The 27,438-nt window shown below is 42.5% G+C and overlaps 2 protein-coding genes across 4 annotated transcripts in view; one reads left to right on the forward strand and one right to left on the reverse strand.

Annotated features, from left to right (window-relative positions):
• tpst1 (tyrosylprotein sulfotransferase 1) overlaps nt 1-5,111 on the forward strand; it is a 46,842-nt gene extending 41,731 nt beyond the window's left edge. The window contains exons 4-6 of one of the 2 annotated variants that reach the window (XM_070971008.1): nt 2,018-2,068; nt 2,692-2,760; nt 4,613-5,111. In XM_070971008.1, the coding sequence (XP_070827109.1) occupies nt 2,018-2,068; nt 2,692-2,727 (87 nt within the window). In that variant the 3' untranslated portion in view covers nt 2,728-2,760; nt 4,613-5,111. The remainder of the gene's footprint in view (nt 1-2,017; nt 2,069-2,691; nt 2,761-4,612) is intronic. The other variant, XM_070971009.1, reaches the window with a different exon arrangement.
• A 1,275-nt stretch (nt 5,112-6,386) lies between these two features.
• sgsm2 (small G protein signaling modulator 2) overlaps nt 6,387-27,438 on the reverse strand; it is an 87,858-nt gene continuing 66,806 nt past the window's right edge. The window contains exons 6-25 of one of the 2 annotated variants that reach the window (XM_070969866.1): nt 26,994-27,061; nt 25,390-25,538; nt 25,097-25,231; nt 23,153-23,277; nt 22,928-22,995; nt 22,578-22,741; nt 21,657-21,789; nt 21,241-21,375; nt 17,609-17,783; nt 17,223-17,287; nt 15,958-16,103; nt 14,771-14,899; nt 14,305-14,487; nt 13,459-13,836; nt 13,142-13,266; nt 12,453-12,535; nt 11,865-11,974; nt 11,600-11,696; nt 10,976-11,143; nt 6,387-9,836 (exon numbers count right to left, since the gene is read on the reverse strand). In XM_070969866.1, coding sequence (XP_070825967.1) covers nt 9,748-9,836; nt 10,976-11,143; nt 11,600-11,696; nt 11,865-11,974; nt 12,453-12,535; nt 13,142-13,266; nt 13,459-13,836; nt 14,305-14,487; nt 14,771-14,899; nt 15,958-16,103; nt 17,223-17,287; nt 17,609-17,783; nt 21,241-21,375; nt 21,657-21,789; nt 22,578-22,741; nt 22,928-22,995; nt 23,153-23,277; nt 25,097-25,231; nt 25,390-25,538; nt 26,994-27,061 — 2,725 coding nt within the window. In that variant the 3' untranslated portion in view covers nt 6,387-9,747. The remainder of the gene's footprint in view (nt 9,837-10,975; nt 11,144-11,599; nt 11,697-11,864; nt 11,975-12,452; nt 12,536-13,141; nt 13,267-13,458; nt 13,837-14,304; nt 14,488-14,770; nt 14,900-15,957; nt 16,104-17,222; nt 17,288-17,608; nt 17,784-21,240; nt 21,376-21,656; nt 21,790-22,577; nt 22,742-22,927; nt 22,996-23,152; nt 23,278-25,096; nt 25,232-25,389; nt 25,539-26,993; nt 27,062-27,438) is intronic. The other variant, XM_070969867.1, reaches the window with a different exon arrangement.

Consider the following 27,438-nt stretch of genomic DNA (forward strand, 5'->3'; position numbering starts at 1 on the left):
GTAACTCAGCGCCTCCTATTGGCCATGTGATGAAAGCCCATTGTCCATGAAAAAGAATAAGAAGTGTTAAGGGAGGAAACAGAAAACCATTCATGTTGTCCTTAAAGAATCTGTGGAGCTGTTTCATTCGTCAGAGACTTTCATATCCGTCTGCGTTTAGCAGTCAAATTTCAAATTCAGATTTACTTTATTGGCATTGACCTATCGCTAAACCCCTTTACCACTTTGAAATTCTTAAAAGTAACATTATTTTGCTGTAACATAAGCCTGTTCATGTACTGACTATACAGAAACATACTTGGAGAAGGAACACACAGGTTAGATTTATACTCAATTGTTTGTATTTTCAAAAAAATGTTTTTCTCCTTTCCTTCAATAATGGCAATTTCGACATAGCTCAAAACAGTATAATTCAGACACCAAATGTAAGCAATAGAACAATGCAGGGGCATGTGTGAACAAGTAACAGAGGACAGTGGATCTGAGACCATGGTCCTGACCAGGTCTTTCTCTAGTGTATCCTGTAACACCATTAAATAACACAGGAAGCCAATGATGAGCTCTTTGGCCTTGAAAGTAATGTCTGATTACTAATTAAGGACATAAGCCAGTTAGCAAGGCGTTCATGATTGCAGTTGAACACCGTCCATTTCTCGCAATTTAACTCTTATTTTTTTGGTTTATAGTTTTGGTTTTCAATAACAGAGGATGGTTATCACATAAACACAGTTTACACAAAGTGGATTCAGCCAGGCATTTTCCAATACAGTGCAAAGGCAGAAGGGAACTTTAATTTTGGAAAAGTGACCAAAAATACAACAAGACATTACCTTCTAAACTCTTTGGCTAGAGAGAGTGGCTCTTACTACAGCCCCATGCACACAGTTCAACATGTGGACACATCCAGAGTTTGGCAGGCTTGCTGTGCCTAATTAGAGTTGCTCAGCTACAGTGTTGGTTTGGGGAGTGGTTTGACGAATGGTCAGAAAAGGCCACTACTGCCAAAGCGTGTTGTACAAGGTCTACAATTAAATGTAATGAATGAGCATGCAGGGGAAGTACAACAAATGGGTTACACATTACTACACTGTATAACACTTCATGACAATACAACATACATCATTACTACACTACACATTATGCTATAGAGGAAAGGAGCCCAAAGGGGCAGATTGCAAAGGAGCTCAGGACTGTAGCAGTCTGGTCTCACTGCTGCCCCCTGATGGACTGTAGAAACTCCTCCTCTTCATGTCCTCTTCTGATATTCAGCTTCTCTCCATCACCACACTGGTGTTACTTATAGCCCAAGCTTCCCTCCACATTCTTCTTTATCTGTCAGTGAGCTTGTGCGACAGTGTTGTTCCCACGGGCCATGAATGAGATGCCTTCCTGTGCAGATACTGCAATAAGACGCGTGTTCAGAGTAATCCAGAAAGATCCAGGAGGAGTCCCAGTTATGTGCTGACTGTGTGGCTGAGGCCAGCAAGAGTGGGAGACCCAGGGTTTCATTTCCTGGAAAGACACGTCCAATGCGCACACACACACACACACACACACACACACACACACACACACACACACACACACACACACACACACACACACACACACACACACACACACACACACACACACACACACACACACACACACACACACACTGCTCTGTCTTTTCACCTCTCGGGCGTGTCCCATGTCAGCGCCCTGAGGGAAAATGACATGACACCAGGAGCAGATCATGAAATTCCTGGCATGCTTCCAGCAGCCTCCAACTTTTAGGGTGGAAACGTTCACCTTAAATGACCCCCGCCCTGCCCCCGTCCAGACTATGTCAGCTCAGCATAGACAGCAGCAGTGATAATGGTGCCATTGCACACGTCTCATTTCTCAGTTGATTTAAGAAAGTGAACCGATGATCCAGTAAATCTTCACCATGGTAATCCATCTGATTCCTTCATGCAGATTCAATGAATTTGTGGAGCTCTAAATCTCTAAACCTGGTCCTTTGTTTTTCCAGGTCTTTAAAGGTGAATTTCAGCTACCAGATTTCCTAAAAGAACAATCACAGGTACAGTAACATTTCTGCCTGTTGTTGAGCTTTTTCTTTCTATTTCCAAATTCAGCCTTTTTAGTGTCTGATTTGAGTTCAACCATCTGCAGCTCAGTGGAAGATCTCATTCCAGATTTCCATCTGCTCACAGTTACTCATCTCTCGTTTTTGACTTGAGTTTCTCGCCATATAATGCAGCCTTTTGTTGTTTCCTGGGCTCAGCTTCATGATTGTCTTCATGTTTTTGATCTTTAGTGGTTATTTTGTTTTGTTAGTTTCTTTGTGTTGTCTTGCTGTCTCTTGGTTTAAGAGCCTGATGTTGGCTAAAGAGCACCTCTGCCCTCCTCTGGTAGATAGACAAACCTGCATCTAGTTTCCACGCGCTTCTGAAGAGAGTGTGTCTGCTTTTGACTTGCTAACAATGCCTTTTGATCAACGCAGTCAGCCTCCATGTTCACTGAAGGGGGGGGGGGGGGGCAAATGTGTGAAGTCAGTGAGGCAGCTGACTGTGGCCATGATCTGGGTCGCCCAAGTTGCGTTGTCTGGTATTTCCTTACTTTGCCACAGAGCTGCCTGTCATCCTGAGATCAGATATTGTAACTGCTGCTTGTCTGTTTTCTGCTCTTTGTTCCTCAATACAGATTCAGAAGTCTGCAGAGAGACCCAACCCCAGTTAGGAGCAGAGAGAGTGCCATCACCGCAACACACAGGTACAGCTGGACGTGGCAAATTGAGATCTTACATATAAACCACAGTATGTTAGAATGGAAACAGTGAACAAAATAGGTCAAATGAGCTCCTCCTCAACCAGCCATAACAGTAAAATGCTGCTTACACGTCAGTGGATGAGTAGGTGTAATCTAATGATCTCATACTGTAAACACTCATTTGTTATGTGATTTTTCCATCTTGATGCGTCTGAATACAAGTTACACTGATCAGATTCTTCACAGCTCAGTGTGGGTGTGCACAGACCGTGATTGATTGACAGTTCTCTCAGTTTATGTAAACTGTAGGGATCATATCTGCCATATCTCTCTCTATATGTATGTGTGTATATGTACACACACAAGAGTATTTGGGGATTTAATCATTCCTTGTGTCTTGAGTTGATGTTTTATGTGTAAAATGTGATACAGCAAAGTAACTTGTAACTATAGCTGTCAGATAATTGTTGTGGAGTAAAAAGGGCCACAAAAACACATTTTCAAATGAAGTATCACAGTAGTTGTGTAAATGTGCTCCATCACTGCTGTCCTGTAATGTAACTGTAGACGGTAGTAATTCTCTAATGAGTTGATGAATTGCTGTGCATTTTCTCTGACATTAAGGTAATTATTCAGAATCTCTACAGTATTATTATGGTCACTAATGCAGTATCCACAAAAGTTATTGTGCCATTTATTATCAGTAAGGCTGTAAATAGCTTGAACCTGTGAAATATCTAGATTTTACTAAATTACACTATCACCTTAAAAAACCTGAAGGATTAGAGGCTGGCCAGTACAAGACTTTAAGAGCATGAGTTTAAAAACATGACAACAGCATTTTTGTAAAACCTTTGTTTAGTTATTGAAGAATCGTGGCCAGCATGTACTGAGCAGCACATTTCAAGTGTGAGAATCAACTCGTCAGTGCTCTCTAGTGGGCAAACTGTGTAACAGAGACACAGTTTTTTCATGTCCTTGAACACTCTGTATCTAAACTAATCTGCCCTGCCGACTCGGTCAGCTTCTAATAAGGATAACACAGAGAGCTGAGTTTAGTGGCTTTTCTTTTCTCATGTAATCCCTGTAACATCCTGCAATGTTGAAGAGGTGTGCTACACACACTGGTACATTTGATGAGTTTTCCATTGAGATGTATTTAAATTTCACATTTGAGTAACTTTAGAAGATTGTAATTATTAAATAATATATTGACTAAAACAATGTCAGAAAACAATGACAAACACCTTGATCACATCGTGTTGTGACCAACAGCAGGAAACCTGAAGAAACCCAGTTTACTGTGATATAAAACAGAAAAGTAGGATATCCCCACAGAATGTTTGATATTTTTGCTTTGATAATGGTGTGTTAACAGTTCATTGATTATCAGAATGTGGATGGTTCAAAGGAGTAGTTCAACATTTTGGGAAATACACTTATTTCTTTCTTGTCTAGATTTAGGTGAGAAGATCCATAGCACTGTTATGTCTGTACACTCAATATGTAGCTGGAGCCAGTGTGTCCCTTTAGTGTGTGTTAGACTTGTATTTCTTAGCTGTTATCTGCTGTCCAATTAAGATTTATTTATGTAGCACCAACAGAAGTTATCTCTTTCCATATAGAGCAGGTCAGGACCAAACTCTTTAAACTACAGAGACCCCACAATTCCACCATGAGCGCGCACTTGGTGACAGTGTCAGAGCATTAACAAACCCAACAGATAATGAGCTGAGGCACTCATAGGAAAGTGTTTCACACTGAGTCCTGGAAGGTCATTACATGACGTGATGAATGAGAAGTTTTGTCAAAGTCGCAGTGGGAACACTAACCCTCTCTGCTCTGGTTGGAACAGGACTCGGTGCAGTGGAACAGCAAATCATGGACATCGTCTCACTCATCTCACCAGCTGTGTCGGGCCTGGGCACCTTTCAAAGGTCACATGACCACAGCAGGACAGTGTCCTCACCAGAGTCTGCGCCTCCTCCTGCGGGCTGCTACCACTTCTCTTGTACGGAGAACTCTTGGCCTTCGATGTTGTACTGTACAAAAAAACCATATACTAATACTTCTCACACCCACAGAATGTCTGCTGATTGTTATTTTTCGTGTCACATCACGCTCATCGATTTTTAGAAATGATTTCTGGCTATTTAGGAAAAAATCTCTGTGATTCTGTTGTAAGAAACTGCAGTGAACTGAAATTGCAAGTATTTATGAATGGAAAATTAGCTTTTGGAAAATGCAATACCTATTTTAATGTTACATTTTTTTCATGCCTTTGTATTGTGCAATGTCATGGGTACTGATCAGTTTGAAGTATCAACCGTGATAAACAATGCTTTTTTTTTAAACCTGTTGCCAGTCTGTTTTCTTTTCAAAAAAGGGTTAATGTCACCATTCAGTCCAGTATGACCAAAGATGGAGAGGAGACTGATGGGAAAATACCGAAGAAAACAACCTTTGAAATGAAAAATGTCAGACATAAATGTTTCCTTTAACACAAGGTCCTAATACACCTTTACAATCCTTGACAATGATCAATAAATTTGGAGGTTGTTCACATGAACAAGGGTCCATTACCAGCCTGGCAAAGCAAGCAAGTGTGCCAAAAGCCCCAATTTCACTCCACTCTATCAAGGTTCTATGGAGTTTGATTCATTTCAAATTGTTGTGGCTGAGTTTTAAAGGGGCACTGTGTCAAAATCTGCTTTTAAATCCTGACACTTTAGATGATACTGTTGTACATGTTCCTAAATAAAGTTGTGTTTAATCAAACTGGCCCCGAGCAAACCACAGATGACACCTGGAGCCACACAGTATTAATGTGGAGTCACAGAGTTAAGCATCTGGTTTAGTGAAAAATAAATACCCTGTAATCTTTGGAAAAGGTGCTATGACAACACTTACTGTTCCAGACTCCTGAAAGATTTCTGACCATATTAATGAAAAACTATTCTGATTTTTAAGCCATTTTCCAAGTTGCAACTGTGCTCAAAAACAGGTAGCCGTGACTATATATTAATGTATTTGTTTTGTAAAAAGTGAAGGATTATGTGCCTGAACAGTTCAATGAGGTGTAACACCACATTCTATGATCAAAATGTATTTGCTACTTAAATCAAACATTCATTTAGATGATACTGGTTTTAAATCTGCATTCACTGTTTGTGTTTGACCACTTGGGGGCACTGCAACACCACTATAGCTTTAATAAAGTCTATATAGCAAAATTGTAAGCAAAGCATTGCTTCTCCCAGCAGGCACAGCAACATTAGCATTCACTTGGAGTCATGTTTACGTCCACCTGATCAACATAAGTCCAGTATTCTCTCTCTGTGGGAGAGTGGGAGAAATATCTGTGGTGTTCGATGCTGGGCAGGTAGTGTACTGTGAGCTCCAACAGCTTTTTTTTTTTTTTTTTTTAGCTGAAAACAGCACTGTGATGCTGATGAGAGCTGTGAGACTGAACCCCAACTTTAAAGATGATGGCCATAACACCAAAACAATGAGGCTGACGGAACTGCAGAGATGGCTGATAATTCTACTTCTACTCTATGTAACTTATTTAAAGTCATAGAACGTCTTGTCTGTCACATTAAATGCTCAAAGGAAAGAGAGCAGCCAACTAATGAACAACCTCTTATTTAATAATACATTACATTCAAGGCAAATGATACATCCTTACCAATACATATTCAGCAATGCAATCATTGGCTCTCTAAATAAATAGAAATTTGAAATCTTGAAATCAGTGCACAACATTGAGAAAGAACACTTAACAGTCAACGTGTAACATAGTCTGCACATTCTGCATTTCTGCACAGTATACACCTCCAGCTAGTGCTGCTAAAACCAACATAAAAAATAGATCTCAAAATAAGTTATATATATATATATATGTTCTGACTGTCTTCATAGAAATATTGGGCTTCGGTTTGTATTTACAGCAATATAGACTTTGACAGATTTTTTCAAACGACAGAAATTGCACAGTAGTTAAAGATCCAAGATCACCATTTTCAAAAATATTTTACACACATAGTAAACAGTCAGTCTTCAAGATGCAGTATGAAATTGCACATTGTCGTCATGCCACAGAGGGGGCTGTTTCAAGGCTTTGGTACACAAGGTCCTGATTGGAAGAAAAAGCTCTGCTATGGGCCCTGGATTCCCCCGCCGACCCTCTTCCATCGGCAGGCAGCAGGGTGGGGGAGGGAGAGACCGTAGCGAGGTACATCTACACCACTGCCCATTCCTGGGATTAAACTAGCGAATCAGAGAGCTGGATGACTACAGTACACTTCAGGATTGGGGAAGACTCTTGGCACTTGAATCACAGGTGCAGGTCCGTGCTGGATGACAAATCATATGCAGCCGTGTTGGACATTTTAAGGAGCGAGGAGGGTGGAGGTTAAGGGTCACTCTGATGAGGGGAATTGGAAACAGTATCAAAAATTTCCCCGATTCCCTTCAAATACAAACATGAATGTAATCTGTGCTGTCACTGTGAAGCCAAAACCAACTTAATACTGACTCACTGAACACTAGAGAAAGTTTGGCATTAAAAGCAGCTTCTTCTCAGCTAAAACCTGGGACCTGGGATCTGTTATTTAGACCAGCCCAGTCCAAGCATGTGTTTATTTTCAGAGGCTGGAATTCAGAGAGGAGGAGGATCAGGTTCAGCATGGACAATTGCAACCACTTTTCCTGAAAGTGCAGCTGAATGCAATGCAATGCTGATCAGACTTCATGTTGCCCTAAGATGACTGAGCATGTTTGACTCCAGTTGCAAAGGAAACCATGGATTCCTTTAAAGGATAAGACTGGAAATATTCTACATTTGTCTTATTGTCGACCAATCCCATGTGCAGACCCACACCAAGCTACCAATGAGCATCGTGTTTACATCCACAGCCTGATGTATCTCAGTGCCATGTGCCATAGAGCTCCACTGTTTTCCAAAAGCTATTAAACACACATCAGTGGGACACACTATGACACTGGGTCACATGTTCCTTTGTGTATTCTGTTCCTTCTGTGTATTGATGCACATCTGAAAATAGTCTCTAAAAAATGCAGTGTTGACTTTTGTTTGTTAAAAAACGACAGTGTCCAGCTGTTTTGGTAAATTATGGAGCCTTTTTAAAAAATGAATCTCTGTATGTGAGACCCAGTTTTAAAGATTCAGGCCTTCAGGAGGGATGAGTTGGCTTGATGCCACAGGCAAAGTAGAGAAGCTGAAAGGCTGTTTTTTGTCTTTTCATGGCATTTGTTGATAATAACATAAATTTTGAATAATGCCAGCCTTATTCTGAGAGGAATATCCACCTTTAGATACTGGTAAATATAATCAATTTGTTACCGTCTTTCTATTCTCAAAGGTCCTAATCATGTTTCATTTTCTTATACCCTCTTTCGCTCAGCCCTTCATGTCTACTTCTAACCAGCCTCAAGTCTATAATACTCTTTTTCAGATCATTGTCCTTCGAAACTTCAGACAAACTTGCAGAAGCTAACTCAAGTCCTAATATCAGTGCAACTGAATCCCTCTAAGAAATTTTTGACTAGCCACGAAAACAGCGAAACGAAACAATGAGAGGATAAGAGTAGAGGAAAAATCACAAAATGTAACTTTATATTTTATCATTTCACTCTTTTTAAAAGTTTTAAAAGTTGTAAATTTGTATCTCCCATCATAAAGGTCTAAAAGGGGTTGGATAATACTAAATCCCTTCATTTCATTTCATTTAAAATCAGTCACCTTTTAAGATATTTATTCCAAAAAATGGCAGAATCTGCCTTAAAAACCTAATATGTAATATGTGTGTAATCACAGAAATACTACCAGAGACATGGCCTCAGTGTCCCCGTGGGACTAAAATCATGGTCCTACAAAACAGAGCTGGCCAAGTTCTATATCCAGGTAAAGAGGAAGGCCTGTGTGCTTTTGTCTGACTGTTGTGCTCTGTTGCTGTTTCTTCTGACTTGGAAAAAGGATTAACACGCTTTAACCACTAACTAACATGCTCAGGAAAGTTGGCTGCAATTCACCCTCTCCTTCACTTTCTCAACAATTTGGCTTCTCGGGGGGCCTCCGGCCACCTCCTACTCTGGTGAGGCCTTCACAGGCACCATGAAGGAAACCTGCACAGAAAGTGCAACTAAGTACCTTGGGCTGTCACTGATAAAGGCAACATTTGCGTCATAATGAACTCTTGGACAAAAAGAAAAAGGGTGGTGGTGGTGGAGGGGGTTGGGGTAGAAACACACATGCTTGTTGTAGAAAACACTCATGAAAAGGTAGTTGGCACAGTCCATTTGGTCACTAATGAAAACTTCTTCGTGGCTAAGTCTTCTGCTCCTCTGACAATGTTGTATGTAAATCCTGCACTCTCACATTCTCCACGGGCACTGGATGGAGGAACACATCTGTCAAACACTGGCATCACCTCAGCCTTCCTGACAGGCATCCAACATGTTCTGCTTCAGGAAAAGGGTGACACTCGAGAAAACTGGAGTATTGATAGATCCAATGTTGTTTTGGAGTGTGAGTGTATGTGTGTGTGTGTGTGTGTGTGTGTGTGTGTGTGTGTGTGTGTGTGTGTGTGTGTGAGTGTTTTCATGCACACACAAGCTCTGTAGGACTGGGGAGACTCAAGAATGCGTTCACAGTGTGATCAAACTCACAAGCATGCAGACAAATCCACATGTCTGAACAGACACCATGGGCATTCCATGTGAAGGTAAATGTAAACAGATTGAGGCTGAGCTCCAGAGCTGGGCCGCCTCTGCAGCGCTCCTGCCCCACTCCCAGGGCCTTCATCTGGGCAGGGAGGACACCTGGACCCCCTAAACCTGCTCTGGATAGGAGGAGGCCTGGAGAAACTCTGACGGATGAGAGGAAGAGCTGAGTGTCCTGTAGGGAAGGACACTCCTCCTCCTCCTCCTCCTCCTCCTCCTCCTCCTCCTCCTCCTCCTCCTCTACAGTCACTTGTTGTCCATCAGAGACTGGACTTTGTGAACCAGCTCACGAGCCATCTTCAAGATATGTTGGACGTCATGACGCTCGGCCATCTCTGTGGATCAGACATACTGTTAGAGATGCAGCTACAGAAATATACATATACAACGTATATGTGGTTGGATGAATGTTATAACCATACAGGCTCCTGTACAATGACGGATGTGCAGCATAGACTTGGTGATAGAGTTTACACTCCATATCTCCTCTCTTTTGTGGGGTCCCCCAGAGCTCTATTCTTGGTCCCTCTCATTCACTGTATACATGCTACCCCTGTGGAAAGTCATTTTAAGATGTATAAATTTTCATTGCTACGTGGATGACATTAAAGTTTAAGTTCCCTTATACCATCATTGTATCCCGCATTATGTACCACCTCCCTGAAACTAAGAATTAGACATCCAATTGAGATTAGACATGCAATTAAATGACTGAAATCAGAATCAGAAATCACTCTAATTACCCTTCAGGCCCTTCAGCACTAGCAGTATTAATGATGTCTCATCTACTCATCATCTAGTTTCCATGTTCCCTCTAACATCTGCAGAAGTATCTCCTGAGATACCAATACACCTGGTTGGGAATAAATGAGCCACACCATGAAATGTAGATTTGATTAATTATTTACCAGGTTTTTCAAAATACTTCATATAAAATACCTAATGAATGAACCTCAGTAAATTAAGCAGTCTGCTTTTGAGAGGAAGCACAAATTGATTCTTTCTCGGGCTGGTGAAGATATGCATATGATGATATATACAGCAGAGTCAATCAGAGATTTGTCAGCTGTTTCTATGGCGTTAACTATCCCTTGGTGGGATGTATCAGTGTGTACCAGAGAGAGGGACCACTTCATAGCAAATACTGGATTTTTTGTATCATTGTGATGCTGTATCTTGATGTAACAGGCATTTAATTCACTGGATTAGACAAAAAAAAAGACATGATCGTGATTGATTTATGTGTACATTTAGTTTCTCAATTGAATTGCACATACATCAACATACTGTCAGAGAAGATTTTATCCATGTCACTCATCCCTTATGCTTTCTTCAAAATACAATATACTAGAATTGAACTGGACACAACAAACTGTAAATGTCTGTCCACTGATGGCAACCATGACAGGACCGTGAGAAACAAGCAGTTCACCAAATGCACATACATACTGTCCTGACTGTGAATGTCTCTTACCATTGAAGAACTTGATGATGTCAGTGAAGTCCATGTTGTTGTCAATGATAATCTCGCGGTACACTGTGACCAGGGCCAAGGCCAGAAAGAGGACGAAGTGCCGCGAGGAAATCCTGGGAGCCACCCAGATCACCTCCCACACCGCAAACACATCCTCGTACAGGAGCTCTGCGCACGCATGCACGCATGCACGCATGCACGCACACGCACACACACACACACACACACACACACACACACACACACACACACACACACACACACAGGTACAGGCACAGACACAGACACAACACATTTTCATAGTCAGCATTTTCACATGTGACGGTTCCTCACTTTTAGCTCCTGAGATTAGATGCATATGACATCGTGAGCACTTGGTACAGCATTTACTGTCACTTTTTAAGGCACGCTGTTTTGCCATGACTTCACCTCTGATGATTCGAGGCTAGGGAATGGTCGACCTCATGAAGATGTATGTAGGTTACTATTTAATCACTTCCTTTTGATTTAGTCCTACTCTTTTTCATGCATTTTTCTGCCTGTGAGGCTGCAGACAGTTTTCCTGCTGACCACTTCAGCAGTTAGAGAATAGAGGCAAGTGAGAGGAAAGGATGCGTCGTTCACCTCTCTTGAAGTCCAGCAGGAACCAGCGGTAACAGAAGTAGAAATGAGTGTAATCTCCATTCTGCTGCATCAGTTCAAACAGCTCTGAGTCCAGGATCTGACATCAGAGTGAGAGGAGAAAGAACGTCAGTGGGTGACTCTCTCTCTCTCTCTCTCTCTCTCTCTCACACACACACACACACACACACACACACACACACACACACACACACACACACACACACACACACACACACAGTTACACACAGTAAGAGTGATCCATCACCTGGATCAGTGACCTCATGTTGGCAAAGTGTGTGTCCATGGCTCCACCATTTGGGAAGTTCTGACTCATCCTCTTCATTAGCTGAGTGAAACAGCTGTACGCCAGGCACTCTGACACACACACACACACACACACACACACACACACACACACACACACACACACACACACACACACACACACACACACACAAGAAGAACATAGGGTCATGGAGTCAGGACAGCACTAAACTGTTGTTTCGTCAGTTTCACAACTACCCATCATGTTAACAAATAACAAATTTCAAACACTGATGACATCATAAATGAGTGTCTTTTGTGTGACACAACCTTATAAACAATGTCATAGTAATCTGAATTAGGAAAAAAAATGACTTTAACTGAGCTGACCTCCTAAACTTCCCATTCATGCATAAAAGCGCTCATGGCTGCCCCTATATTTGTAATGGAAGTGTGAATTTTACTGATGATTTCTTTTAATAAATGAGGCTTTTTTGCTTCAGTTCTGTGATGAATATTTTTCATATATGCTATTCACAGTAATCACAGTCAGGAGATATGCAGATGTGTGATGATTCCTTCTTCTCACCATCATCCAGGATGACCATAAGTGGAGCGAGCAGGTCACACATGCCTTGAACATAGCCCATCTCCAGATGCTCCCACACATAGCTGCAGGCCAGATGGACACAAGCAAGAGCAAATAAATCACAGGCAACTCGACTCAGCCTACTGCACGTTACACTGTGTGGGAGGGGTGCTTGTATTATACTGTATATGTTTATAAATGATAGATTTATGTATTCACTTATGTTTACTCCAGTACTGTCCTGAAAGGCAACTTTTAAAACATGTGACCTCTATTTGATTGGATCCATTTTCTTCTACTTAATACTACTATTCTACATTTCAAAGAGAAATATTGTATGTTTTTCTCCACTTATTTTTCTGACAGCTATGGTACTTCACATAGAAACTTGCCATTTGGTGAATGACAGTCTGATATTCAGTCTCTTTTAGTTCAATCTTGATCTACACCAAAAGTTAAGAGAAATGTCTGCTTCCACAGCTGTTTTATGTTCACCAGCTAGTTGCTAACTCTCTGCCTGGTAGGTGCTTTTTCACTGAAAACAGCTGCCTGTTGAAAATGACAATGAGAGTGGCGAGAGTGAATCAGCTGTGGGCTGTTCTTAATCTTTCTTATCACACACCATTTGATCCATTGCAAAAATAGTCAATATAGCAATATAGCAGGATGTCAATACCTCTTCCACATACCTGCACATGATGTTGCGTAGTTTCTCCAGGTTGGCTGTGGTGAAGTAATAATAGTTGCGGTCGCAGCGCTGGACATCTTTGTCTATCCTGTGGAGGTTGAGGGCGACGGTGTCCAGCAGCTCGATCTGCACAAAGGAAACACTGCTGTGTGACTATGAGTAAGTCAACGTTTCTAGCCTGTCTTTAGCCCTTAATGTGTTTTACTATGAGCAACCTCAGTCTGTCCATCTGTTACTTTCATCTGTCATGTCTTCCCCACCTGTTGCAGACTTGCTTGGTTAGAGCAATAAACGGACACGTCCTCATACTGTACATACCGTATATGAGGAGAGTGAAGGTGATATCCCCTCTGCAGCTGTTCCATTGGTCATCAGTTTGTCCAGCTGACTGCACAACCTGTCTTCAGTCAGAGAGTCCTGACGCCCCCCCGGTGTCCTGCCTTCCTCCCCTCCTCCCCCTTCCTCCTCTGTGCTCTGTCCATCGTCTATGCTGGACAGGATCTGGGAATGAGCAGAGGTCACTGAGTAGTTTCTGGAGGAGGGGAGACCCGAGTCAGGGGAGTCAAACTCCACCAGAGGGCGCTCCTCTGGAGGGAGGGCTGCAGGGGGAACCAGGGTGGTCATGGTGGGGGTACTGTCCTCTCCACTGGGGGTCTCCTGGCTCCCCGTGTCCGGCTCATCCACCGACATAAAAACCTGAAAAAGGATGGAACTTTAGCAGGGACAGAGGAGGGACAGCGACGCAGGGTGTGGAATCAGAAATGATATGCTTTATGATTTCACCACTGAAATGACATATTTTAATTTCTCAGTTAGCATTTTCTACATTGTTAGTCTGAGTTACACCCTCCCTTCATTAGCGAATGTGTATTCATATACTCCACCTGTCTGAGGCCATCAAGGTTGGTTGAAGCTGGTTGCTCATGCTAATTATTCCCATGTTTTTGAAACCAACAGTTTTTGGAATAATGACACATGCAAATGTTGAGAAAGGCAACAATAAATAATCAACACGATGAACTATGAACAGCATTGGGTTACGTTGATTATATCAGTGGAGCTTCAGTCAGGATCACTACACTACACTGTGACAAATACTCTATCAGTCTAACAAGGAGTCAGACATTGGTTGGAAGGAAGTCATATTGTTGTGGGTTTCTTCACCTCATTGCTGAGGGTGGAGTCTCTGTGAACGAGGCGCAGGACGTGGCTGTCGATGCTGCTGCCTGAGGAGAGCTTGGCAAAGATAGCCGACTGCATCTCCTTCTCCCTCTGCTTGACGATCACCTCACAGGCCTTCCACTCCCGCATCACCTGCTGGTAGCGCTCGCTGATCTTTGCATCGATCTTCACAGGAAGAAAAGGCAATCACACATTGTTTTTCAAATTAAGAGACAAGTTTAGACTGTGTGTGTGTGTGTGTGGATATGTATTATGAATGCTGTGGAGATTAGTCATTAGATTTTAGGGGAAGACTCCATGAATTGAATGTATAGTAAGTCAATGTACTCTCCTCTGAAATTATTGAAACATCACTCTGTGTGTGTGTGTGTGTGTGTGTGTGTGTGTGTGTGTGTGTGTGTGTGTGTGTGTATGTGCGTGTGTGTGTGTGCATGTGTGTGCATTGTACCTGGCTCATGTCCTTTTTGCCCATGCCAAACTTGTAGTGCCCCAGCAGGAAAGGCCAGACCTCCTTCCTGATGTCATGCTGCACTCCGCCATAATAAACCAGTCTTAGCAGCTCCAGCTCCTTATAGTTCTACATACCACACACACACACACACACACACACACACACACACACACACACACACACACACACACACACACACACACACACACACACACACACACACACACACACACACACACACACACACAGAAAGGTTAATAGGAACATAAACTAAAAGAAGAAGAAAAATGACAGGAAGAAGAAGCCTGGTGAGAGGAATAGGAAGTGCATCAATAATGGAGGGACAGAAAGAGTGACTGCAATCCATACAGAGGAAGACACAAATGAGTGTAGAAGATAAAGGACACAGATATGAATAGACTGTAAATCAGTAATGATGACTTTGCTGGAGTTAATGAATGACTACAGTGGCTGCTTTAATAGCCATGATGGTATCATAGTGCACTATGTAATGAGACTTCATTTCACTGAAACTCATTACATTTTCATTAGAGTGGAGAGGGGGGAGACTACAGGAGCAGTACATGATCCCTGACTTAAAATTAACATAGAGCACAGGAGGACATACTATACATGAGGGGACAGCAGAATAATAGAAACACTGAGAGGTATCCGGAGCTTAATTATAAAGTTAGAGGAAGTCCTATGAAGTTTAAACACAATCAGCAGTGTGAGTTGGTGTTTAATGAACTGTGACAATCAGCACTTACATATTCATTTTCAAAGCAACAACAAGGAAAAACAACAGTCACACACACAGATGTGAATTTTCACAGCACTGTGAGGCCTGACAGTTTTCAGTGGTGGACTCAGGCTGTATCAGCATATTTCACTTTAGAACATATTACTTAAAATAAGACTTGCACAGCAGAAGATGACCACGATTTATCGATCAATGCCAATGACACAATGATGACTTGGCAATCTGCTGTGATTTCTGGCTCTTAACTGCAGGTGAACGAGTGGAGAGGTGTCACACGGAGCAGGAAGAAGAAGATCGAGATGCTTGTTATGTTGCTGTAATTCCTGCTGCTTGCTGGCAGAGCTCAATCACTCGGCTACATTTCATTTCTCTATCTGCCTCACTGTTAGCTGCTGCACAGACCTCTCTGTCATACACCCACCTTGCAGTCTTTCTGGTACTTGCTCCACACCTCTTTGCTGAGGCCCCCGGATGCCTCACAGGGTCTGTCTGGAGGGACAATGTTGTGGTTGACCAGAGCTGACAGGTGAGTCCGTACAGTGGACAGGTGTCGACAGTAGGCCAGCCCTGATGGACAGGTGAGACAGGGACGGACACACAGCTGAGACCAAGCATCCGTCAAGCCAAGTCAAATGTTTTATACATATTGCACAAGATCACAGATTTTTTTTCTCAGAGGGATTTACAATCTGTACAGCATACAACTCCCTCCATCCTCAGACACACTCACTCTCTGTGATATGATGAAAGCATAACACTAAACGAACTCTAGCTTGTGGTTCTCTCCAGCTTGATCTTTAATCACTACATTCAGGAACACAAAATCCTTAATGCTATTTAGCTACTTCACTTGGTGATGTCAGAATTGTAATGTATATGGAATATTGTGCCTTTATTTAATAACTTAAGTTGTATGTCGTTATACTGTGGTCAATAAACTCACTCACTAACTATTGGTAATACAATAAGCTCTTCAGACTGAGCTGTAATTAAAAACAGCTTTGCTTTGAAAACAGTATTACGGAGGCTTTATTACATGTTTGACATATTCAGAGGGATATTGCATTACAGTTTGCAAGCTTACTATTTTATCCAGCAGCAGCAGCAGCAGCAGCAGCAGCAGCAGCAGCAGCAGCAGCAGCAGCAGCAGCATTGAGTCATACATTATTATTCTAAATCACATTAGCTGGATTTACAATCAGCTGTGCTCTCAACTGGAAGCCAGCAGTGCAATGTTTTCAGGGGGCTGCAGGTGAAACATTAACCTAAAGCAAACACAGCAGGAGCTGCTGTTATGTAAAGAGAATATATACAGTATATTCTCTATACTCTATTCTCACTATATTCAAATGTGTCTCTTTGCTTGTTACACATAAACGATGGAATGAAAGCTCGACATAGAAACAGTCTCTTTTTGAGCAAAGTGAAAACAAACACTGACTGCAAACAGATCAATGATCAGTTTTTAGCACGTACTTGTACATGTACTTGTATTACATTATATCTATTTGCATAAAATTGTCACCTTACTAACCAAAACTGAAAATAGTAATTGGGTTTTGCTTCTGTAATTGAGGAGTTTAGGTGTCTGTGGTTAATGTGTGCTGTATATCACAATGACAATGTTCAGAAAACAGCTAAAAATGAATGTATGAATACCGAGCAGAGGTAACATGATGCACTTACATCCATAAAAGGCTCTGGAGACGATCTGCCTCTTCATGTTCTGGCAGAGCATCTTAAGAGGAATACTGATGGAAAGAAAAGAAGCCAGCCATTACTGCCAAGCCAAACGTTTCTTTTTGAAATATTTGCTTTTAATGAAGAAACCACCACAATGGCTGAAGCTGAAGCTGAAGCAATAACTTCAGTGCCTTAATGTGTTTTTTCTAAGGGATAGATGGACTAGATGCTGCCTCCATTAAATGTCAGACTCCTCAGAATTCTATTTCAAAAATCTTAAAAAACAGTGAGCAATTGTCAACATTCACAAAGACAGAAATGAGATAGAAAACATGGCTGAAATTGATTATTTGACAGGAATCTTTTATCTGATTCTTTATGTGACATACGTGTGAATGTCTGATGGGTTGTGTATGCAGGTGCAGCCGGCCGGGTAGTCGAATGACACGTTGCCACCAGCCATGGAGCAGGACTGGCACAGCGACTCGTGAGTGGTTACTTCTGCCTGTTGCCACGACGACGGGCTGCCTCCAAAGCCCTGCAACTCCATCATCTCCCCGTGGTCTAAAGCAGAAAGAGTGAGAGTGAGAAGACAGAGAGAGACAGAGACAGAGAGAGCTTTCAGTGCTCTGAGACAAAATGGACTGTTACTGCTGTTGTTTTCATGTACTACACTGTTACTTAAAAGTCTTTAATTCCACTTCACCCTGGCTATGTTCTGCGCCTTACATATTATGACATAGGTCCCTCAGCTCAACCATAAATACATCTTTCCATGTATTGATCTTTGTTACTCATGACATCAAGAGATGAGTAGATGGATGAAAGTTTTACACTCATGTTACATGTGAGAGCTGAAAAAACAAGCGTAGAGAGGAAACCAAAAGTGAAGGGGGACGGTTTAGGAAGCAGGAACGGTGCTGTGGGAGAGACAGGCAGAGAAGGATGCAGGGAAGCCATGCTGGTTCCGTTCATTCAGGGGGGAGGCAGAGGAGACAGCAGAGCTCAGGGACGCTCCAGACAAACAGGAGAGAGGAGCAAGAAGAAGAGGAAAAGAGAGGAGGTGAAGGACTGATAGAAGAGGAGGAGGTAGGGACGAGGCTGACGCTCAGGCCATGCAGGATGCATAAAGCCAGTACAAGACAAGAGACATCAAAAGAAATTACCTCATAAACAACAAAAACAAATGGACACCAGTAAGAGGGCACACAAAGGGGAGGAAAAAAATCATAAAAACTTCAACATTAAATAAATGCTCTTCACCTTAATTCTTCAGGTTGGAGCTGATGACCTGTCATAAATATGAAGCTGTGCTTTGGTTGTTCAATAACCCCAAAAAACAAATAATATTAAGAACGAAAAAAGCAAACAGAAAAAATGCTGGAGCGAGACCAACATTTGGCCTCCCCCCTCTTTACTTTAGGTCTAGACGTGATAAACAACTGTTTTTGGGATCAGTAATGCAACCCTGCTCACACAAGGACTCCACATCTCTACTACTGCGGAACCCCACAAGACCGTAATGAGAGGGGTGGAGGAGGGGCGAGGGGAGGGGGAGGGGGTGGTGGGGTTAGTGAAGAATTACAGTGAACAGCATCGCAGCAAACGACTGCACAAACAGAGGAGAAACAACTGAGGAAGTCAGAGAAGAGAGAGAGAAATCAAAAGGAACAGAGGAGGAGACTGTGAGAAAGGATTTTCCATCACAAATACGTGAAACACATAGGTGTTCTTTAAAAAACAATGAAACGGGTGCATATTTCCCATGCAAAAACTGTCAAGCATGTTGCAAGTGAGAAATGAAAGGACAAAAAGAAGGAAACAAAATTAAGTCAAATTAAAGGAGTGCAAAAAAAAAACTAAGCAAATCATCATAGTGATTCTTGGCCACGACAGTGTAAACCCAACAGTGCTGAGGCATGCTTCAAAAGCTACACCCTCTCATAACTGTGAGGCAGTCAGCACTGCAATTCCCAGAATGCAAAGCAGCCAGAGAGACACTGACCTAAATGAGAAGACCTGGGGAAGTTTGAATCTGAGTAGTACCAGTGTTGAAACCAGGTGACAGATGTGTCCAGTCACTGTGTTTGGCAGAGTGTTCAATAAAACAAGTGTGTTCATTTGACAGTGTGTGCTTCCAGCGTAAGCAGCCCTGCCAAGCAAATGGATTAAACTGTGTCTCTGAGCGGTGGGAGGAAGGAGAGGCTCCAGAGAGAGGGAGTGAAATTCAGCAGGGAGGGCGCTGAGGGAGACTGTCAGCGACGGCTGTGGCATTAGATGGATGTCTGAAAATATCTGAAGATGTGATTGTGCCAGGAACTCTTCACTTCCAGCTGTCAAAGTGGAACCTGCACAGCAAATTCAGCCACCAGAGCAGCTGAAAATGTATTTTATTGTTGAATAAAAAATGGTTGGATTAGGCTATGGCTGAGACTGTTTTATTTGACTGGAGAGATAATCCTAAATTAAAAGGATCCATCAGGCTGCCTACTGACAGGCTACGTGTAACTGTTGCATCAAGATGGTGTGCGATGAAGACTTGCTCAGTCCCCTAGCCTTCCTCTCTTTCCCCTCTTCCTGTCCTCCACTGACACTGGCAGGTTGGAGACTGCTGACAGCTCAGTGCTACACTTCAAGTTTGACATCAGGCTTTGTTGATACCTTGATACACAGAACACAAGGCTTTGATAACGGATGCTGGGCCACTGACAGATCTATGGAGGACACTGAGTGAAACATGTTGAACTATAAAGCCTGCTTTACCACAGACACAGAATAATACAAACGCAGTGGTATGTGGCCTCAAAGTAAGCAGCAAGCAGGAATTCCACACATTGTTTATAAAAGGTGCTACATATAGCATTTTTCACCGTTGTTCATTCCCATGGTACTGTCAAAGCTGCACTTTTTTTCTGTTCACTTGGGGCGCAGGAACTGGCTATTGGCTATTGCATTAGGAAACAGCTACTAAACACAGCAGACAGAGTAGTATTAGCATTCATCTGGCATTGTGTTTAGTCCAATGCCCACTTTCCTTTACACTCTATTTTGGTCTCCCAATAATTCCTGATAAAACATCTGGTTCTTTAGCAGCTACACGTTCAACAGACAATGGGTTTAACTTATTGAAAGTTGTTTGATGAAAAACAGTGATGCTGTGGCTGGAAACAAAGCGAATGAATGAAGTGTGGCTTAATTGACTCAACAATTAGCTAAAAGAGTCTGAAAAGCTCGCAGCACTGCTAACTGCTAATTCTGTGCTAATTCTCTGAGTTGGCCAAATTCATTCCTCTGTTTGAAACATGAAATAATGATTAGAGGAGGAATTATTAACACCATGATGGAGATAAAAAAGAGAATTTTCAGGGATACAGTCAAGGCCACATTTTCAATTTAACCCCTGTTGCTTCCTGTCTCTTACAAATCACTTTCGTTGTGGCAAACAAAGAAAATGGAAAGTAACTTTTCCCATTCCCTTTTTATCCTCCATAACACTCAGAAAATGTGTTCTTTTTCACTCCAATAACAATCACCTCTGCTGTTTATTCTACCTTATTTTTCCCTTTGGACTGAAAACCAATGCAGCACATTGCCTAAATTAATTCAAATCTGTTGGTTCAAAGTTAGAGGCTGTCAATTGTCTCAGTGACTGTTGGACACTTTTCTACCTGCTGTCTGCTGTGGTCTCAGATTTAATGATTTATTAAGGGTTATTTCACTATTGTTAGCATTTCTTCATTTTCAGAATGGCAAATACATGAAATGCATCATCTCGTCATCAAAAAAAGCAACCTGAACTTCCCCATGTCCTTGTCAACACAGTCAACCCCAGCCTACTCCACACTGTTGGGCTCGGCCACAGGCAGCACACACAAAGGCAGACGAAGCTGGGGAAGGTGGGGTTGGGAGGGGGAGGGAGGAGGGCCTGAGGGGGCGTGAACAGGTGGGATGCAGGAAGGACATCTGAAGCCAGGGTGAGGTCTCAGGAGTGGGGGGGTGGGTGTGTTAAGGTGATAAAAACCTTTCATGACATTAGGGTCTGTGAGGTTCCGCGAGCAGATCATTGAGATCATAGCATGGAGCCTATCTTCCTCTTCCTCGTCATCGTCCAGCGATGGAGCGCGGCTGCCCGTGGTGTGGTGGTAGTTTATAGTGACTGCTTGCACCAGTGGGACAACAGAAAACACAGTTAGAAGAGTGCCACCCCACAGGCCTTGGGAAGAGCATCGTGGGAAAAGACACCTCACTACACCCGTACTTTGTCATCACATCATGGGAGACAAAATTCAAGCAGATACACAGTACTTCATCTTCAAAAGGCAAAATCAATGACAGAGCTGACTGTTTGTTAAACATGGAGGAAGATTACATTTTTGTTGTGTCAACCATTAGAGCCTTTTGCACCAGTGTGCATGACAATGTAGAAGTGTTACTTACTGGCGTCGTAGCGGTATCCAGGGTAGACGATGCGAAACACGTAGTCAGCAGCTGTCTGCTCCTCGCCATTCCTGTCCTGGTCGATAAGCCTAGCAGCACTGCTCCTCTTCCTCAGTTTAGGGAACACTTTGCCCTGCAGAACACACACAAATATGCTAAGGTGTACAAAAGGCTTTTTCCAATAGGTGAACTTAGGTTCTGCTGTGTCCCACAAACCAGAATGTTTTGGATGTAAGTCACAGAAAAGCGAAGACTTTGGATAAAAAAAATGTTATGCTGCATTTAGTAGGCAGTTTGCTGCAGCTGGGTGTAGCTGTGGGACAGTCAGCAATGGAGAAGAGGTGCTAAGACTGATTTGCTTTCACTTTTGCACAAAATAAGATAAACTCTCAAATAGTGGGCAAAAAAATTAAAATGTGACAGACCTGAAGAGGACATGTGACTTATTGAATATTTCCAGACTTCAAGACCATACTGTCCATTAAAATCAAAACAAAAAACAACCCCCCCCACAAAAATAGAAAAGTAGACCGTGAGACAGGTCCAGTCCTCAGGGAGGCATTTTGTGTGGAGGCTTCATGAATACTGACACCAGAGTTTAACTGATGACAAACTGTCATCTCCATTAGGGAACCAAACACGGCATCTCCTTTAAAACGCCCTTTGAAAAGTAGCCTGATGTTTAGTGCACTCAGAACAGCGTCTTCATGTTGTGTACAAGTATCCTAGTCATATGGCAGTTGGTATGAATTCGGCTCTTAAATGTGATCTACACTTAAGACAGAAAGCTGAAAGGTTGCCAGTTTGATTTCACTCTATGGATTTGAGTACATCTTACCTGCAGCATCAACACTGAACAGGCATTCATATAAATGATGTCTTAACTTCAGGTGTGAATACAGATGTAACAACACGACACACCTTGCCTTTCTGGGACCAGAGTGGTGGCTCCAGCTGACCCCGTGGTAGAAGGCCTGTTTCCAGACAGGAGAGGAAAGCCAGGAGGTGACCACCAGGGGGGAAGTGGAGGGGCGGCCGCTGGATCCCATCCTGACTGACCAGAACCAGTGTACCACCACAGTCAGCTGGAGGAGAGTGAAGGTACGAAAGATGAGAAAAGACACAGGGAAATGCGACAGAATGGATCATATTAACTTTTGATTAATGAAGCCATTTTTCTTGATGGATGATGATGGATGCAGTGTTATGACATTTTGTGTGCATAGATGGCTGAATGAGGATGCATTGTGGGAAAGTAGCAGCATACTCACGGCGTTGGTGACAGTGGATACAGACAATCTGGCGCAGAGGGACAGTCAGTGCATAGTCCCAGTAGATACTGTCAAAGAAGGAAATATTTTGGATAAGTAAAGTAAGTAATTATGTAAAATGAAGCTTCAGCATCAGTTGCTGCATCTGAAATTATTAAATGCACTTTTTTTACCTTATTTTTTTTACTTTTTACAATCAAAATGTATCGGGTATGTTGTGGCTACCTCTTCTCCAGGTCACAGTCTCCCAGCGTTCCATTGATGAGCTGGTTGGGAGTCCACTTCAGGGTGAGGTTATCTCCAGCCTGGTGAAGGGACAAGTAGCCACGCAACACCTCCATTTCCTTCTTCTACCACAGGAGAAGGAGGAAGAAGAAAATGACATGAAACTTGAGGTTCGGGGCACAAAGCAGTTCTGAGATCAGTCTTAATACTGTACATGTATTTTTTATGTTACTTTGCATATAGGTAGAAACTGAAAGAAGCACAGAGTAGAGTCATATGCAGTACCATTTCACATGCATGGTGTAGAGTGAGTGTTGGACTGGTTTGTATGTGCGCTCAAAGGCTGTCAAAGGCTGAGCATTGTGGGAGGCAAATATGCGCTCATTATACATTCCCAGGGCCAAACACGATGAAGCTACTTGGCAGCACAGAGCACATTACAGGCAGCAGAAAGACGGCTTTCATTTCAAAGATCACACATACAAAACGCTCTGTGTGTGTGTGTGTGTGTGTGTGTGTGTGTGTATGTGTGTGTGTGGGGGGGGGTTATCAGATGAAAATAACTCTCATTTGCTATATATCCATTCACCAGCTGAGTGGGTGCAAAGCGCTGTCTGTGTGAGCTGCATGTATGTAGGCCTCCATGTTGGTTTTCTGCCTTTCTAAGAGAGCAAGGGTAACTTCAGGGCCTCCACAGCAGCACATCAAGACCTGTTGCATGATTCCAGTATCTATTGACACTGACCTGCCAAGAATTTGCATAAAGTCAAGATGAAGAGACAAGACCTAGAGGCGCACACTGCAGCTGTGCTACTGATATTATGTCTCATTTAATCATAGTGTACATTAAGCAGTGTTCACTTCTGATGAACTTACATTATGACGTAACCCAGCCACAGCACATACATGTTTTCTTTGATCATTCGTATGTTTAATATCCCTGCTTTGATAGTGATCTGTTAAGAAACACACTCAATAACACAACTGTAACATGTACTGAGTTCACTGAACTATCACGTGTCTCACGTTTATGCTGAGCTGACTCTAACGACCTCCTAGTATTGGACTTTGCTTTCTACAGCTTGCACTTACTTTTCAAACATTTTAAAATATATGCACAATGTTGTACGATAAGTTGGGACTTTAGCTTTTTCAAGGTCTCATGGATCCACTGTTGACAATCTGTTGATTATCCAGATTGATGTTCATGGAGCGACATAAGGAATCAAGGTCAGATATTCACAATTCAAGTGTTGTAAAGCAGTGGTTCTCAGCTGGTCTGGCTTCGGGACCCACCATCACCCCTTAATGACAAGCTGGGACCCAAATTGAGGAAAAAAAGATGGCACTCCGCTGCATAAAAATTTCCCTTCAAAATAAAAGCACAGATTTTTTTTGCCCAGGCAAAGGCTGAAAATGGGTCCGCGACCCACCAGCTGAGAATCACTGTAGTAAAGCACATTATTTAAGTGTACCAAACAGGTTGACTTATTTTACACCATGCACCGTCATCTAATATTGAGTATTATTTGTGTATTACACTAGAAAAAAACTGTCTCTGTCTGACTTTTCACAACATTAGTTGTGTGTAATGGTACTTTCTACCTAAAACTCAGCCCAAACCATAGCAAGAATTTATGTGTTTCAGCTATCTTGGTCTGGTTTGGAAAATAAGAAAACACTGATGAAGCTGACAACATTTCTTCATTTGTTTGTATGCACAATTTCAGATCATATTAATGAGTTTCTTCTCATGAGAGAGGCCCCGTATTTCTAGGAAGACATGTTGCTGTTGAGTTGAAGTGGTGAGAAATTCCATTGACCTCCAGTGTGGAGGCAAAAATCAACTTGGAAAATTTGGAAAATTCAACTTGTAGCCCATCGTCGAGTGCTAGCAGATGGTCAGACAAAAACTGGCTACAAAGTGAGAATGTGCAGTTGTACCGGTTGCACCAGGACGTTGTTTTTGCCGTAGAGAAGGTGTGTTTTGGAGTTTTGGTGAAGAGACTCCACATATTCCCTCGCTGATGCAGCAAACCTGTCCTCTGACATGCTGCCACTGGACTGCCTCTTGCGGATCTAGAAAAGAAAAGATGTTGAACAGGCACTGTATACAACAGTGTAATAACTTTGACAACAACCCCCATCCCACACGTCCTCTGTGATCACTCCTACCCACCACCAAACACCAGCATCTCTTGAGGCCTGAAGCAGCTGAAAACAGCCTCCACACTCACCCCGAGAGCAGGCCTGCGGCCAGCTGAGGTGTCTTGGCTCCGGTGGGCTCCGTGGATACGATGGCGCTGAACCAACTCATTGGCTGAGGGGTCTGTCCAGAAATGATCCGACGTCTTCAGTTTGGTGTACTCCAGAGCACAGGGCCCCACTGAGAACACAGCACACACACACGCAGACCCAGTAACGGATCCATTAACTAGACACTTAAGCTTCAATTTAAACCTTTCCAAAGTTTACTCCTGAACTGAAACGAATCCATACTGACCCTGTATCAACAGGCACAGAGGGTCTGTCTTTATAATGTAATGAAAATTGGAATAACACACACACACACACGCACACGCACGCACACACACACACACACACACACACACACACACACACACGCACGCACGCACGCACACGCACGCACACGCACACGCACACACACACACACACACACACACACACACACACACACACACACACACAGTATGCAGTATATGAACTGATCATTTACTTATCAAACACTAATAAAACAGTGTGACAGTAAAGTAAATTTCCTGCTTTTTTTGTTGCTCCAAAAAAACAATATTCCAGCTAATTGTTTATGGCCAATGAAATATTCCTTTAATGTTCCTGTGTACATGCAGCTGAGCATACTTACATAATCAAACAAACACAGCCTCCCTCTTTCATTCATTCATCCACTTGTAGAAAAGGCCAGTGCTGTGATATCTGCGCTTTTTAAAAACCTGTTGATATCCAAGCCTTCGATAATGTTTAAAAGTAGGTGTTTTCACCCTCTGAGCACAAATGTGGGCTTTTCTTTTTTACATGCATCTCTGCCCCAGCCTTGCAGACTGTTGTCTAGGCAATGTATACAGCTGACCGTAAACAGGCACATGGCTGTGTGTGGCAAACTGTGGCAAAATCCCATGTCTTCATTGGAAAATGCTACATATGAAGTTTGGAATATTATCATATTCAGAATAATAGTGGAATATTAGGAGTATAATAATATAATAATGTATAGTATAATATTACATTTGGTCACAGTGTGTTTCTATCACAGAGCTTCCTCACTTGGCCACTAGGTGTCCTCAGTGTGTTGTGCTGCTCTGCACACGTAGCTGATTGCCCACCTTCACTGCTATCTGCCTCATCTGCACCTTGTTAGTCAGTGTGGATCATTTGGTGTGAATGTAGAGCTTCTCTTCCCTCAGCCGGCTGTCACACTGTTCAGCTTGTTTTCTCTGGTTTAGTCTGCTAAGCTGTTTGTTTTGTGTTCCTGCCTGACTGCCCATGTGTTTCTGTTTCTGCTTATTAAACTCTGTGCCTGGGTTCTCTGTCTCCGTCTCCTGCCTGCCGTCGGCCTTCAGCTCCTGCTGCCACACTCTGAGTGGAGGTGGCTTTAAATTGTATGCCATTACAAATAGTTCTGAGAGTGGCTGAATTTGTGGTAGTTTTTATTATTACAATTCCTGGAAGTTATTTACTGAATAGTTGACTTTAAATGAACATAGGAACATTTATTCTGGATTCTGCGGTTTGGGACGTTTTGTTACTGGCCTCTGGTAAGTTTGGAAATGTTGGCAGTTAAAGCGCAGTGTAATATACTCACCCAGTAGAGCTGCCAAGATGGGCCCGAAGACTGAGTCATGCATCAGAGCTTCCCTTTCATAGTATTTACTGCAGAGATAAACACACAGAAATAAGTGAATCAAAGGAAGACCTTATTAAATGTCATCTGTTTCTAATGAGAAGTCCTCCTGGGCTATAAGTGGCAGGTTACAAAAGTATCTTGTCATCTGCACATACTCCCAGAAAGCCTTTCAATAATCTCCAACGACGAAGAAGCCAGAATTTTCTTCTTCCAGGCAAAGACCCATCCATGGGGATATACAGTACAGCGTATGGTTTGAAACTGGTGTAATTCAGCTCTGGATGATAGATGTTCAGTTTCATACCAGCATTCCTCACTCAAAACTAATGCTGCATTGCATCCTGGGAGCTGTACTACAAACTGAGGTCAGTAGCCAGCTATCTTTGGGCTTAACTCTGCTATC

Source organism: Chaetodon trifascialis, chromosome 9, assembly GCF_039877785.1.
Source record: "Chaetodon trifascialis isolate fChaTrf1 chromosome 9, fChaTrf1.hap1, whole genome shotgun sequence".
NCBI classification, from domain to species: Eukaryota; Metazoa; Chordata; class Actinopteri; order Chaetodontiformes; family Chaetodontidae; genus Chaetodon; species Chaetodon trifascialis.